Source organism: Camelus dromedarius, chromosome 8, assembly GCF_036321535.1.
Source record: "Camelus dromedarius isolate mCamDro1 chromosome 8, mCamDro1.pat, whole genome shotgun sequence".
Classification (NCBI taxonomy): Eukaryota; Metazoa; Chordata; class Mammalia; order Artiodactyla; family Camelidae; genus Camelus; species Camelus dromedarius.
Window position 1 is genome coordinate 19,852,963 of NC_087443.1, and position 13,216 is coordinate 19,866,178.

At 54.9% G+C, this 13,216-nt stretch overlaps 1 protein-coding gene across 6 annotated transcripts in view; it reads right to left on the reverse strand.

Annotated features, from left to right (window-relative positions):
* Positions 1-6,013: 6,013 nt before the first annotated feature.
* Positions 6,014-13,216, reverse strand: part of WDFY4 (WDFY family member 4) — a 267,352-nt gene continuing 260,149 nt past the window's right edge. For all 6 annotated transcript variants that reach the window (XM_064487947.1, XM_064487946.1, XM_031460981.2 and 3 more), the window contains 5 exons: positions 12,856-13,035; positions 12,075-12,257; positions 10,003-10,087; positions 7,866-7,977; positions 6,014-6,514 (listed from right to left, as the gene is read on the reverse strand). In XM_064487947.1, coding sequence (XP_064344017.1) covers positions 6,448-6,514; positions 7,866-7,977; positions 10,003-10,087; positions 12,075-12,257; positions 12,856-13,035 — 627 coding nt within the window. In that variant the 3' untranslated portion in view covers positions 6,014-6,447. The remainder of the gene's footprint in view (positions 6,515-7,865; positions 7,978-10,002; positions 10,088-12,074; positions 12,258-12,855; positions 13,036-13,216) is intronic.

Sequence of the window (13,216 nt, forward strand, 5' to 3'; positions counted from 1 at the left end):
TACAAAACAACCTAAAAGAAATGGCAAGTGGGCCTCTGGGGCCAGACTGCTGAGCGCAGGGGCCTCCTGTGACTCAGTTCCAAGTTAAGGAGGCTGAGCCTCACAGTCCGGGCAGTTGCCTCCTGCAGCAGTGAGCTCCATGTTGCAGGAGGTATGCAAGCCGGTCTCTTCTGACACAAAGATTCTGCTCCACGACCCCCTTTTTTTGATTCTTCCAGAAGCATCCGTGCCCATTCTTCCTTTGAGGTGGGGAGGGGCAGCTGTTTTTGGAAACCAAGGTGTTGGAGAGTAAGCTGGGGCATCGAGGCTCTAGCGCCTGGACGTAGACTGTTTAGACTTGCATTTGCCTGTGGTCCCCCTAAGGCATACGAGGCCATGTGGTACCCAGGGTGCTCTGGCCTGGAACCCTGGCTGGGTTCTGCGAGTGACCTATCACTCAACCTTAGACAAGTCACTTCCTTCTCTGGATTCCTCACCTATAAAGAGATGTGTAAAATGGCAGAGTCAAAGTGTCTGGGTGACCCCTGATGGCCACAACCTCTTAGGGGTTAAGTTTCAGGCATCTGTGTCCAGACTCAGCCCTCTCCATCCTGCCCCAACTGGACACAGAACAGGCACTCAGTGGACACTTGGACAAAGCTAGTGAATGAATGAATGAATGAATGGACAATTGCACAGATGATAGTTAAAGGGAGCCATCTCTCCAATGTCCACGAGAAACCATCCGTGCCTAACGCCTGGGTGTAGACGGCGGGCCTGCAGTGTGCCTTGCACGGCACGGGGGGCACGGACCACTTCTGAGTCACTGCAGAGCAGTGGGTCAGTAATGATGCATTCCTGGCCCACGGCGGTCAAGGGCCTCGGGCAGGATGTCTCTGTGTCAACCAGTTTGAGGGCAGAGATCTCAGCCAGGGCAACACACTGTTCCCTGAGCTTCCCAGGATTTGGGGAAAGGAGACAACCTGGAGAATCCTCCTGTTTACTAAGAAGCTATGAAGGTGCTGTGGGCAGCAGCCTGTAAGAGCACAATAGAAACAACACACACGTGAGCACGCGCGCGCACACACACACACACACACACACACCCGATCTGGACGTGTGATGTGTACCCAAGAATTGGTTAAAGCAAAACTGATTTTGACTTAGAGAGATTTGATTTGATGCTAAACAAATTTCATCAGGGTTTTCATATGAAGAGTCTGTTCCTCCCCAAACGTACCCGGCTTGGAGGCATGCTAATGTGCTCAAATCCAGGTTCCGAGTTCTCGGCAGGCCCCCAGGACTGGGTTCTCAGGGCTCGGCTCCTGGCTACCAGCTGGGCTTGGCGGAGGCCGTTGCTGTCACACAAGTGGCTTCCAGGGGCCTAGGCTTCTCTCCCAGGAGCCCAGGAGCCCCGGGCACAAAGGAATGAAAGCAGAGGGCTAGCATGGGACAGGAGGCTCTAGCCCCCAAGGGTGAGGGCCAGAGGGACCCAGGGGCCTTGGGAACCTGGTTGGGTCTTCCACGTGCTTCCACTGTTGAATTTCTGTCTGCTTGAGAGAAGCAGTTCCCCCAACACACACTGAGTGCCTCTGAGGTGTGTCAGGCCTTTGGCCAGGGCACCACCCTTTCTGGCCTCTAATGCGTCCAGGGTACAGGGCACTCTGATTTAGCAAATACAAACACAAGATGCCCAACTGGGGCATTTCAACTTCCAATAAACAACAAACACCTTTTTAAAGTATATCCCAGGTGAGGTCAAACCAGTCCGTATGGTGAGGTGGGTATGGCTTGGGTCTTCCTGGGGCCCACAGTGGGTACAGCCACCTCCTGGAGGGTGGACTCGGGTGCGCACCCTGAACTGGTGCTTTTGCAGACCCCCTGGGAAGCCCTGCTTTCCTGTCTGCAATTAGAGCGATGTCCCTTTCTCTGGGCCCTCTTCCCCAGCCTCTCAGAGGATGCTGAGTGTTACCAGGACGAATGGGGGGGGGGGCGGGAGAGAAGCTCTTATCTGGAATGGTGAGCATTGCTGAGCCTGTCCCAGGGCAGAAGCAGGGGCTGTGGCACTGCTGGTGGAGGTGGGCTCTGGGCCCTGGGTCATCACAGCCAAGGGGTTGGGGGAAGGGGCCGGTCTCACGGTCATTAAGAAGTTGTCGCGAGAGGAGCTCAGCTGGCTGAGAGCTGGGCATGGCTGCTGTCTCAGGCTGAGCTGGTGAACGGGAGTGGACTATGGGGTCCCCGATCTCAGAGGCCACTCACAAGCTACCTGTTTTGACACTGCAGGGTGGGCAGCAGGGGACAAACTCCTCCATCCTCATCCCGTCCTGTCACTGTCTCCTCCAGAGCATCTCCTCGTGGGGACTCACAACAGCATCACCTGGGAGAATTTTTCTTCCCCAACATGCAAACTGTAGCTTCTGCTCTAGCTGGGGACCAAGAGCCTGAGAGCCGGACTTGTGTTCCAGAATTCCCGAAGAAATGCCATCCCCGCGTGTGCGCCTGGGCTCCAGCTGACACACCTCTGGGTGTGAGAGTGAGAGTGCTTCCTCCCGGGTTTTCTCCGTGTCTTTCCCCGGCGCCGGCAGGGGGCTTCCCGGGCATGGGCAGAATGGCTCTCTGTCCCCTGGGGCCCGAGCACAAGGCCTGGCTCAGCAAGAAAAGATACTGGTGAGTGAATGGATGAGTGATGGGTTGAAAGATGACATCATTTCGGGACTGGTGGTCCATCGTTTTCTTCATCCCTCCAGCAGATAAACAGATGTGATCTGAGTCTCACAACAAGCCCTCGTGTAGACACCAGGGTCCAATCTTACAGATACGGAAGCCCAGGCTGAAGTTGGCGAGAACTGGGGACACTGGGAATGGGGCTCAGGCTGCCTGGTCCCTGGGCGCTGCTCTCATCCGTGACCTTCACTGCATGTGCCTGTTCTCAGATTCTGTTCTCCGAGTACTGAGCTGGGAAGGTCCAGCTTGGCATGGCTCCTGCTTCGGGGCCCCCTTGTCCCTGATCGATTTGCGGTGCTGGCAAGCTTGCACCCACATGGCCCTCGGCCCAGTCTGCCAGTGCTCCCACCTCTGCCCTGGCTGCCCCTCTGGCGAGGGCCCAGGTGTTGAGTCTACGCTCCCGCCCCACTCCCCGGGCCTCTAGCCTGGGTTTCCCTCCATCACTGACCATCGTCAGGGACCCCAGGCCCAGCCAGCTGGCTGCCAAAATTCTGAGCGGGGCCCTTCTGTCACCCAGGTTGCCCAGAGCCTGTGGACCCTGGACATGCGTTGTGCCTGAGTTTTCTCCTTCCCCTTCCAGGGCCACTCTGTTCCCCCAGGAGACGCTGCTTTGGACCCCACCAGAGCCTATGGCGGGGGAGCTCTGCAGTGATGGTCAGGGCGTCCCTGCTCCCCTCCGGATCTGTGTGCAGAGCAGTTTCCCTCCTTCGGGGGACAAAGGAGCTGATCTCGGTGGAAGGCGGGCTCTTGGTTTAGTGCCACTAGAAAATCACTTGAATCTTCCCTGACGTAGACGCGGGAGCCCCTGACAGTGAGCCTGCCTCCCCCACGCCTCCTCCCCAGGGCTCGCTCTGCCCTCCGCCTCTCCTGCTCCACGGATGCTCCACCGCTCCCAGCTCCATGCAGGGCATCGACTACTTCATTCCAGGCTGCTTCCACCATCTCCAGCTGCATCCTGGGCCCCAGGCACGACACCCGTCCACCTCCCAGAGTCTCTTCCCACCGTGGAGGGGCTGCTACTGCACCTGCCATCACTCAGAGGGGTTTTTCCTCTCCCAGAACCACCGACTCTTAAATGTCCCATGGTTCAGTCACTCACCCACAGGTTAGTAGACTTAAGCAACACTTGAGGAGAACCTTCTATGAGCTGGGCACTGGGAGTCCATCTCCGCCCCCCTCACTCCCACTCACCCCACCCCATCACAAGCCTCCAGTCACAGCAGCCCCAGAGCAACAGCCTCCCCCGCCCCCAGCCCCAGCCTGGCCTTCTGTCTCTGTCTGCTTGTTCTTTCTGCCTCCAGCCTGACATGCCCTGTCTCTGCCCACACTGTCCCCTGTTCCTTTAAACCCTACTCTCCAGCTCCCAAGGCCAATTCGGACCTGCCCTTCCAAGTCTTGCTGCAGGGCCACCTCCTTCAGTCAGTGTCATGGGTTGAACTGTCTTCCCCCAAGACCATACACTGAAGTCTGAATCCCCAGGACCTCAGAATGTGACTGTATTTGGAGAACATCTCTTCGGAGGTAATTAAGGTGAAATGAGGTCCTGTGCATGGGTCCTAACCCAGTAGGACTGATGTCCTTCTAAGAAGAGGAAATTCAGACACAAACAGGTACAAAGGAAAACCATGTGAAGACACAGGGAGAAGGGGACCATCAACACGCCAAGGAGAGTGGTCTCAGAAGGAACCAGCCCCGCGGACACGTTCATCTCAGACTGCCAGCCCCAGCCTGCGGTACTTTGCTCTGGCTGCCCTAGCGAACCACCACAGCCAGGATGTCACTCCCTAGGGCACAAGAAGTCTCTCTTTAGCCTTTCCACCTCATGTCACATTTTTTTTGCACAAACATCTGAGCCCCAAGACCCCAGCAACAAGACCCGACTCCATCCCCGCATTTTCCCTGTGATACGGGGACGCGAGAGGCAGTGCTCAGGGGATGCTGGTTGAATCAATGAGCTCAAGACAGCCTTCGGGCCAGCAGCCCTTTCAGCCCGGAGTAAACGCTGGGAATTGCGTTTGGAAACATGACGGCAGACCCTCGATATTTACGACCCTGCTTCTTGGCCTTCCTGGGGAGGGGTGCTCTCTGCTCTTCAATTTATGGTCCTCCGGTGCAGCCCCAGACTGACTAGGGGATTGCAAATGGGTTGTCTGCTAATAGCATGTGCAGACAGTGCCGGAGGTGGCGTGATCCTTGGCCCTGGGGTCAGACGTGTGCCCTTCTCACCCAGGGAGGGCTGCGAGGACCTGAGATGCGCCTCCTCTTCCAGGGCGCCTTCTGCAGAGACTTCAAAGCTGACAGGTAGAGCACTATTTCCTAACCAGCCTTCACTCACTATTTTTGACATACATCATACCACCTCTTCTTCTTCATATTTATCTTTACCTTGACTCCCTGCGCACCCCGCCACCCGCCAACCGAGGCCAGATGGCCCAAGCCGTTAAGATACTGAGTCCGTTTTTTGGTTTTTTTTTTTTTTTGCCATCCCCAGGCCTGAGCTAAATTGGGGTGGGCCACCCACCAGGGCCTCTGCAGGGCGTGGAGACATACTGGAAGGATTGTGTTCTCTCAAAGGAAAGTTTCAGGGAAGGAGTTACAGCTAAAAAGTGTCACCGCCCCCTCCCCAAATCCCTGTGCACCCACTTTGGCTGGATTTCATTGAAGATGCAGGTGAATTTCTTTTCAAGGATCTGAAAGGCTGGGGGTGGACAGAGACGTTAGAATGAGGGTGATGTCTTCAATGTCCAATGACTGAGCCGATGTCCAGTGTCCAATGAACCAATGACTGGAGAGTGACTCAGGCACTAGAAGGTACTGGAATTCCTCTGCAGGGCCAACTACCCACCTGCCATGTTATTTTCAGATGGAGAACAAAAGTCACATGGCAGTCCCGATTTTCCCAGGATGAGCTGCAACTCCAAATCAGCACGTGGACTGGGGCTCTTTACCTTGTAAGAACGGGTCCCTGGGAAAGCCTGCCAAGCCTGAGGCCGGCCAGGACCCACTGCCGCCCACTGCAGGGAGCGGAGACGGGCACAGGCACCCTAGGCAGGGTCTTCCTTCCAGCTGACTTGCCTATGCCTTCCAGGTCCTGAGCCTCAGCCATGGAAGCGGGGCCTCCTGAGTGAGGTCCCCTCCCCAAGAACCCCTGCACAGCGGGCAAGACACAGGAGAAGCCCGATTCCCCTGAGGGAGACGGAGGGGCTGAGGCACACTTCGAAGGTGGGCTTCCCCGAGGCCTTCCTGCCTGAGTGTGGGGCTCCAAATGCCTCGGTGGGAAAGGAGGGCGATTTTCAACTCAAGAGCCCTCTTGCATTTGGAAAACAGTTGTTTTAATAAAATAAAGACACCCTAGACCCTCCCATTAGTTTCCAGTAAGCCATTCAATGTTTTTTCAGTGCAACAAGCCCTCAGAAAGATGAGCCATGTGATTTTGTGTGCCCGTGGGCACCTGTAAGCCACGGTTTCCAGCACGCTGTTCGCAGGCCCCGGGTGCGCGCACAGATCGGTTTTGTAGAAGCGCATCCTTGTGCAACGCAAGGCCAAGGTCAAGTCCTCTGGCCATGGAGGGGCTCCAGGTGTGGGGCTCTGGTGGCCAGCCGCCCCTTCCTCGGGGACCAGGAGGAAGGGAGGCCCTGGGGGTTTCCTTTCTGCCTCAGGCTCTGCTTCCCCGTCTTCCACCTGGTGCTGCTGCCCCTTGGGGCACCCAGCTGCCGTGCCAGGACCTCCACTGGCTCTCTCTTCCTACCCCTCTGCAGACCAGCAGAATATTCTCCCCTTCTCGTCGCCGACCAGGAGTTTGGTCTGGTTTCTGGGGAAGAGAAAGAAGAGACGGGAGTGTTAGAGCCAGCCTGCTCGTCCCAGCCTGCACTCAGGACGCGGCACCATCGGGGGCGGGGGGCTTCGGTCAGGCCCCTCAGGAGCCTGCACCTGGCCTGGGGCCTCCACCTAAGGCAGGGCAGGGGCCCTGGAGAATCTTCTGACAGGGAGATCTTTTGCATTAGGAGGGTTGTGGCCCCCAGAGCACTGAGGGGACGCTCCCGGATGCCCAGGCTCCAGGCAGCAGGGTGAGGCCCGGACTTTCTCTCCAGCATCTCCAGGTGTGTCTCTTGTCCTGTGAGAGATGCAGCCAGGCCCGTGGGTGGGAGGAAGGGCCAGTTCTCCAGCACAGAATTAGGGCTCAGGGCCTTCTGTCTACCCACATGCCACCCCTAGCCCTGAGCTACCCCACCTCAGCCTGCCGTCTAGAATGGCACGTGGTTCCACCACCAGGGACCCCAAGCGGTCCACTCCCGGGCAGGGAGGGGAGAAGAAATGCAACTCCCGGAGGCCTGCCCCCTCCTGAGACGATACTTCCTAGCGTGGAGGGCGGGCTGGTGCTCATGAGTCCTGCTGCTGGCTTTTTGTGAAGAATAAACAGTGTCAGCAAGTGTGGTATCTGACCCTCGTCTATTCCGCATGCGCTTAGAGCCCTCGAAAGGCATTCTCTGTGATGCAGTATAATCGTCATTCCAAATACTGCACTTGGCAGAGGACTTCAGGGAAAAAAGCCCCCTTTTAGGACAAAATCACAGAACAATATACTTTTACCTTCTGGATTTCTTTACGAATTCATAGATATTCAAGAGAGCGAGACAGACACAGAAAACAAACTTATGCTTATCAGGGAGGAAAGGGGGTGAGAAGGGATAAACTGGGAGTTTGGGATTTGCAGATACTGACTACTATATATAAAATAGATAAACAACAAGGTCCTACTGTAGAGCACAGGGAACTATATTCAGTATCTTGTAGTAACCTATAATGAAAAAGAATATGAAAAGGAATATATGTGTGTACATGTATGACTGAAACTTGATGCTGTACACCAGAAACTGACATTGCAAACTGACTATACTTCAATTAAAGAAAAAAAGAAAGAAAAATTTTTAGAAAGTGAGAAAGAGCAAGCAAGAACATTTATGTGTCGGAAAACATTTCCAAGAGCCCCCCATGGTCATCCCGCCTGTACGCTGCACACGCTGGGCCTGCTCGGGTCCGGGGGTCCCTGGAGTGAGGCCACACCTCTCAGGGCCCCGTGGCCACAACAGGAACAGCCAGGGCTTCCTGGGGAGGACACAGCGCCCTCTGCTGGAGGCCTGGCGCAGCCGGGCCACCGTTACCTGGACGCGGCCAGAGCTGTCACCGCAGAGCTGGTCTTGCGGGGCTTCCCTGTCAAAGCAACGCTGACATCCAGCTCTCTGCAAAGGGCAAGATTCTTCTCCCACTTGTGACCTGTGAGGGGCGTGCAAGGGGACAGTTAGAAAGCCCCGGTGGCTTCACACAAGTGCGTGTGTATGTCCATACGCACGGCTACGAACACATACACATACATTTGTGGTCAGCAACTTGTTAAATTGAGGGGGAAAATAGATTTAATCTTGGCCTGTGCTGTTGCAAAAAAGGGCCGTCCCAATTTAATTTGCAGGCTGTGATAGTTACATGTGCTGACGTGCTGCGGTATCCATTGTGTACCAAATTGGATTTGTGTATTATTGCTTTCTAAATTGCATGCCTAGTTCAGCAAAATTGTTCATCAGTGTTTACTGGCTGTATGCTTAATAAGATGCCCCACAATACCTTGCTGCCAGGGTGTAATGCGGCCCATAATTGCCCAGTAAAAATAAATTACATAAAGCCGGCATTATCAACTTATCTAAATCCTCTCACGCCACAACCGATAATTAAATGCTGAGAAGGTTTTTCTCAAAAAAACGTAACTCGATGATTGTTATTCTACTCATTTTAATGACTGGATTTGGGGACAGATGGTAATTCCTTCGTGGAGGGTAAGATGGAGAGACATTGGCTGGGGACATCTCTGCAAAGTCACCTGGGTGGAGTCGGGGCAGGACTGATGTGGCTGTCCCCGCTGTCCCAGGGTGGCAGACAGTTCTGTGCACCAGGAAATGCATGTGCTTTCTGGGTTTGTGCAAAAGGTCAAAAACCAAGCTTTTCCCAAGCACGTTTTATGGACCAGATTGAGCCCAAATCTGTGGCGTGATTCCTAAAATAAAGTGTACTCAACTGGGTTGGCCCCTGCTGCAAACGACAAATAAATGAATCCCAGGCAGAAGCCAGATTACATCCGTGCACAAACGCAGTATCTTCAATATCCTCAAAGAACCCCCTGCATCTGAGGGATGCAGCGAAACACATGCACGAGACCCGTGCAAACAGCCATGTGTCAGGCCCAGGACAGTCCCCTTCCGGCAAGACAGGGTGAAGCAGTATTATGAGAACATGAAGCCCTCCAGGGGCTTAGGTTTGCAAATCTGCACATGGGTTCGCTGACTCCACGCTGCGGCACAGCCCGATTTTTATTAATATGTTGGTGCCCTCATGTCATTTCATCCAAGTCCTCCCTTGAACTGTAACCACAACCCTGGTAGTTACTTCGATTTGACGGTGGTGACCTTGGGCAGGTCAGGACAAACAGCAGGGGAAGGGTGAGGACCTGGGGCTCCTGTCAGTCTGACGCCATTGTAGGTCCCCTAATGTCACTGGCTGGTGTGTCAGGGGAGACGTCTCTTGGAAGTCCCAGAAAATGACAATAATGACCCACATTTCGTTGAGTGGACTCCTGTCTATGTCCACTATTCCTCTGGCCTCAGCTTCCTACCGGTTAGGATGTAGAAGAAGTACCTCTACTGACAGAGGGAACTTCAGGGGCCAGAGTAGGGCACCTCCCGCTGCTCAATCATGAGTCCTTGTCACCAGTGAACACAAGCTCACCACCACCGTTGACCCTGAGCAGGAACCCGGGAACCCACTGGCACTTTCAGAACCAGGGGAATGGCTCCGAGGCCCCCTTTGTTTATCTACCCCTCCCTTCTTCCTTCCGTACCCCACGCAGCCAGCATTCCTGCTCAGACATCGACTTACGGACCACGAGCTGAGCTGACGCCTTCAGCTCATGGGACCTCGGTGGCTTTAGAAGTGGGCAGTTGAGCCCAAGACTGGCACAGTGTGCTCTCGAGCCGGAGTGCCACCCGGCTGCTTCACAAGCGAGTTCCCCTCTGGGCCAGGCTGGGGAGGGGAGGGAGTTTGGCCCCTGCTCTCCGAGGCCGAGTTGTGAGTTCCTTCGAATACACAGGTGGGCTGTTGTGGTTCTGTGCGCCCTAGACCTGGCAACATCCCAAGACACTCGATGGCTCCCAGGGCTCTGTAGGCCTGGGGGGAGCTGCAGCCCTTGTGCTGAGGACAGAAGAGGGGATGGAGGGCCGAGCTAGGCAAGGGTATCCCCAGCAGGGCAGTTACCTCTCGGGCTTGGAGGCAGAGCCCAGGGTTCCTCGGTCGCTGCCTGCCCGGGAACAGACATCTTCATGTCCTCCGTCTTCCAAATCTGTCCAGAAAAAAGAACATGCCATGGGCTGGGGAAATGAACCTGTCTGAAGGCTCGGGCGGGGCGCATCCATTCTGTCACAGCTTGGGGACACTGAGGGAAGAGGGGCATGACCCTTTCTCACTTCTGAGGTTGACATATTCTCAGGAGAAAGTTTACTTAGGCTTCGGTTTCCCTGCGTGGAGGTTCGGCAGGGCACAAATGCAGACTGGGTGAGCTCACTCCCCACCTCTGTGTCCACAGGACACCTCCCCTCAACCCCTCACCTGCAGGGACGGGACTCTGAAGTCAGTTTATTATCACTTTACTTAGCGAGTGCCCTCTTGTCCCTCTGTCACCATCCCCGGAGGCCTCCCTGTCCTCTGTGTCTGGCCCCTGGTCCCCAGGCCTGCTGCGAGCTCCCTCAAGCTGACCACAGGTGGCCTCTCACTTGTGGAGCCTGGACCTTCTGTGGCCAGCCTCCATCTAAATGCTTCTGTGAGCGCCACACCAGGTCTAGCCCGGCGCTGGGCCATCCGGGAGCTGCCACCCTGTTGAGTGGATGAGGGCTGAGCGCACGAAGACTCCTACACATGCTCTGGGTGGCACCGTGGAAGAAATGCACCTGCTGCTTATCAGCCCAGGCTCCCCTGACCAGCCCGTTGTGCGGACCATGAGCCACCCAGCCCGGACCTCCAGCACCTCCTCGAGTTTTGGCCAACCCAGGATACCCTACTCTCTGCAGAGACCCCGTGCCCCTCTGGGCCCATGGATGGGGCCCTATAAGGGGACTTCTCGGGGGCTCTCATCTCTCCTGTCCGCGCACACTGGCCCCTCAGTCTGCCCTGCCTTCCCCATATGCGCCGACTTCCCCTCGTCCTCTGGGCTCTGCTGAAATGCCACTTCCTTTGCTGTCTCTCTGCTGGAAATAAATCTGTGCTCCCCCTGACCTCCCACCATGCTATCCGTTCTGCTTCCTGAAACATTTTCTCCATGATTGTTCTGACATTTGAGCATCGAGGTTCCTGGAGGACAAGGCTATGTTTCAGCCGTGTCGGTGCACAGTAAGCCTTCACAAATGCTATAGAATTCAAGGGGTATTTTCTTGAATACCTTGTGGCATTCGATTGACTTTTCCTTTAGAATCTGTGGAATTCAAGCGACAGTTTCTTGAGGAAGCCTCTTATTACTCCTTATCTTATTCATTCCTTCATCCTTCCTGTCAGTCACAGAAAAACTACCTGAATTTTGTTCTTCCCATGTTATTCCTCCCACCTCAGTGTTTTTCTTTCCCTGTCTTGGAGCCTTGATGGTCTCTCTCTCCATGGCCCTTCTCAGAGGATCCATGGCACTCTTTGATTATCCCAGTCACAGCACGAATCACATACATGGACAGATGGATAGCTGGAGGGACAAATAGGTGGATGGATGGACGGATGGATAGAAGGATGAAAGGATGGATGGATGAATGGAAGAATGGATGGACAGATGAGTAGGTAGAGAGATAAATAGTTGGATCGGTGGATGGATGGATGGATGGACAGTTGGAGGGACAAACAGGAGGATGAATGGATAGGTAGATGAAAGGATAGACGGATGGAAGAATGAAAGGATGGATGGATGCATAGAAGGATGGATGGATAAGTAGGTACACAGATAAACAGTTGAAGGAGTGAATGGATTAGTGGATGGATGGATGGATGGCCCAAATGTCTCTTTTCAGCACTGGGCTATGTTCTTACGCATTTGCTCATTCAGCTTTCACACTCTGTGACAGTAAATATTTCACTGTATACCTGTGTATAAAATTTTATATATTACATATTATACAATTTTATTTATTTACATTTTGCCTGGGGAGAGCTTTGCCTTTGCCCTCACTTGCTGTGGGGACCTGGTCTGGAATGGTCTCAAATGCAGCCTGCAGATGTGACCCTTAGAGGAAGTGCAGAACAGAGATGAACCCATTTCTTGTACCCTGCCCTCATTCTGCCCAAGGCACACCTACCCGCACCATGCCGTCTTGACTCCCAGTGATGATGACATGGCTCGTGTCCCACGCTGGCCCCTCCACCACGCAGCAGCAGGTTATGGCTCCCTCTGGGCCCCAGGCCGTGGTAATGCTGGCCAGGGGCTGTCCGTTGACGTTCCACAGGGACAAGTGGGCTCCAGCACAGGAGACGATGGTGCCCTGCAGCGGTGAGAGCTGGCCTCACTTCAGGCCGGGGTCACTGCCCATCTGCTCAGACATGCGGTTTGTACAACGACTTGTACACCCTCAACCTGCCACTTTCTGAGGACTGACCAAGGTACACTGAGACCTCAAAAGGCACTTCCTTCTTCCTAGCTGATTCCTAGGTCTGCCGCGTGTTCACATTTCCGGTTCTTTTCATATTGCGATCACATGTGAGGATATTGCTTATCCCAGTGCAAACTGACAGGCTCGCCCCTCAGGCCCCTCCCACACCCCTCCCCCCGGCAGCATACTGATCTGCCCCTGGCTGACCAGCCCTGTCCCCAGGAAACAGCTTTAGATGACCGGGCGGAGGGCAAGGAACCAGGGTTTGAATGACTGCACGTGGCTCATAAAGTCGGGCCACGACCCTCCGGAGGGAATTTCTGGGGACGAACTTCCCCACCGCATCTCCTGACATGTTTATATCCAGAGTGCTTGATCTTCAAGTCCTTGTCATTTGGGGCCAAATAGAGTAGTGGCCGCTGTCCGCCACCCCACCCTGCAGGGCTCACGACGTGCTGCGGACACAGACGTTGAGAAAGAGGGGCCTCACCGAGACGTCGCTGATGGCAATGGCAGACACGCCCTCCCTGTGGGCAGGCAGGCGGGCTACGTGCGTGAGGTGGTCCAGGTCCCACAGGGTGCAGGTGCAGTCTTGGGAGCCACTCACCAGGAGGTTGAAGGCGACTGATGCTGCCAGGCATGTGACAGCCTGGGTGTGCCCATACAGGGCCTAGGGACAGACACGGAAGCACAGGTTATGAGAGGGACCCTTAATCCAGCTCCCTGGGGAGATATTCCACACTCTCTTACTGTTGGGCTCCAGATGAGGAAACAGAGATTCAGAGTGATTCAGTCATTCCAAAGCCTGTGATCTGTTTGTGTGTGTGTGTCCACGTGTGTGCATAGTCATG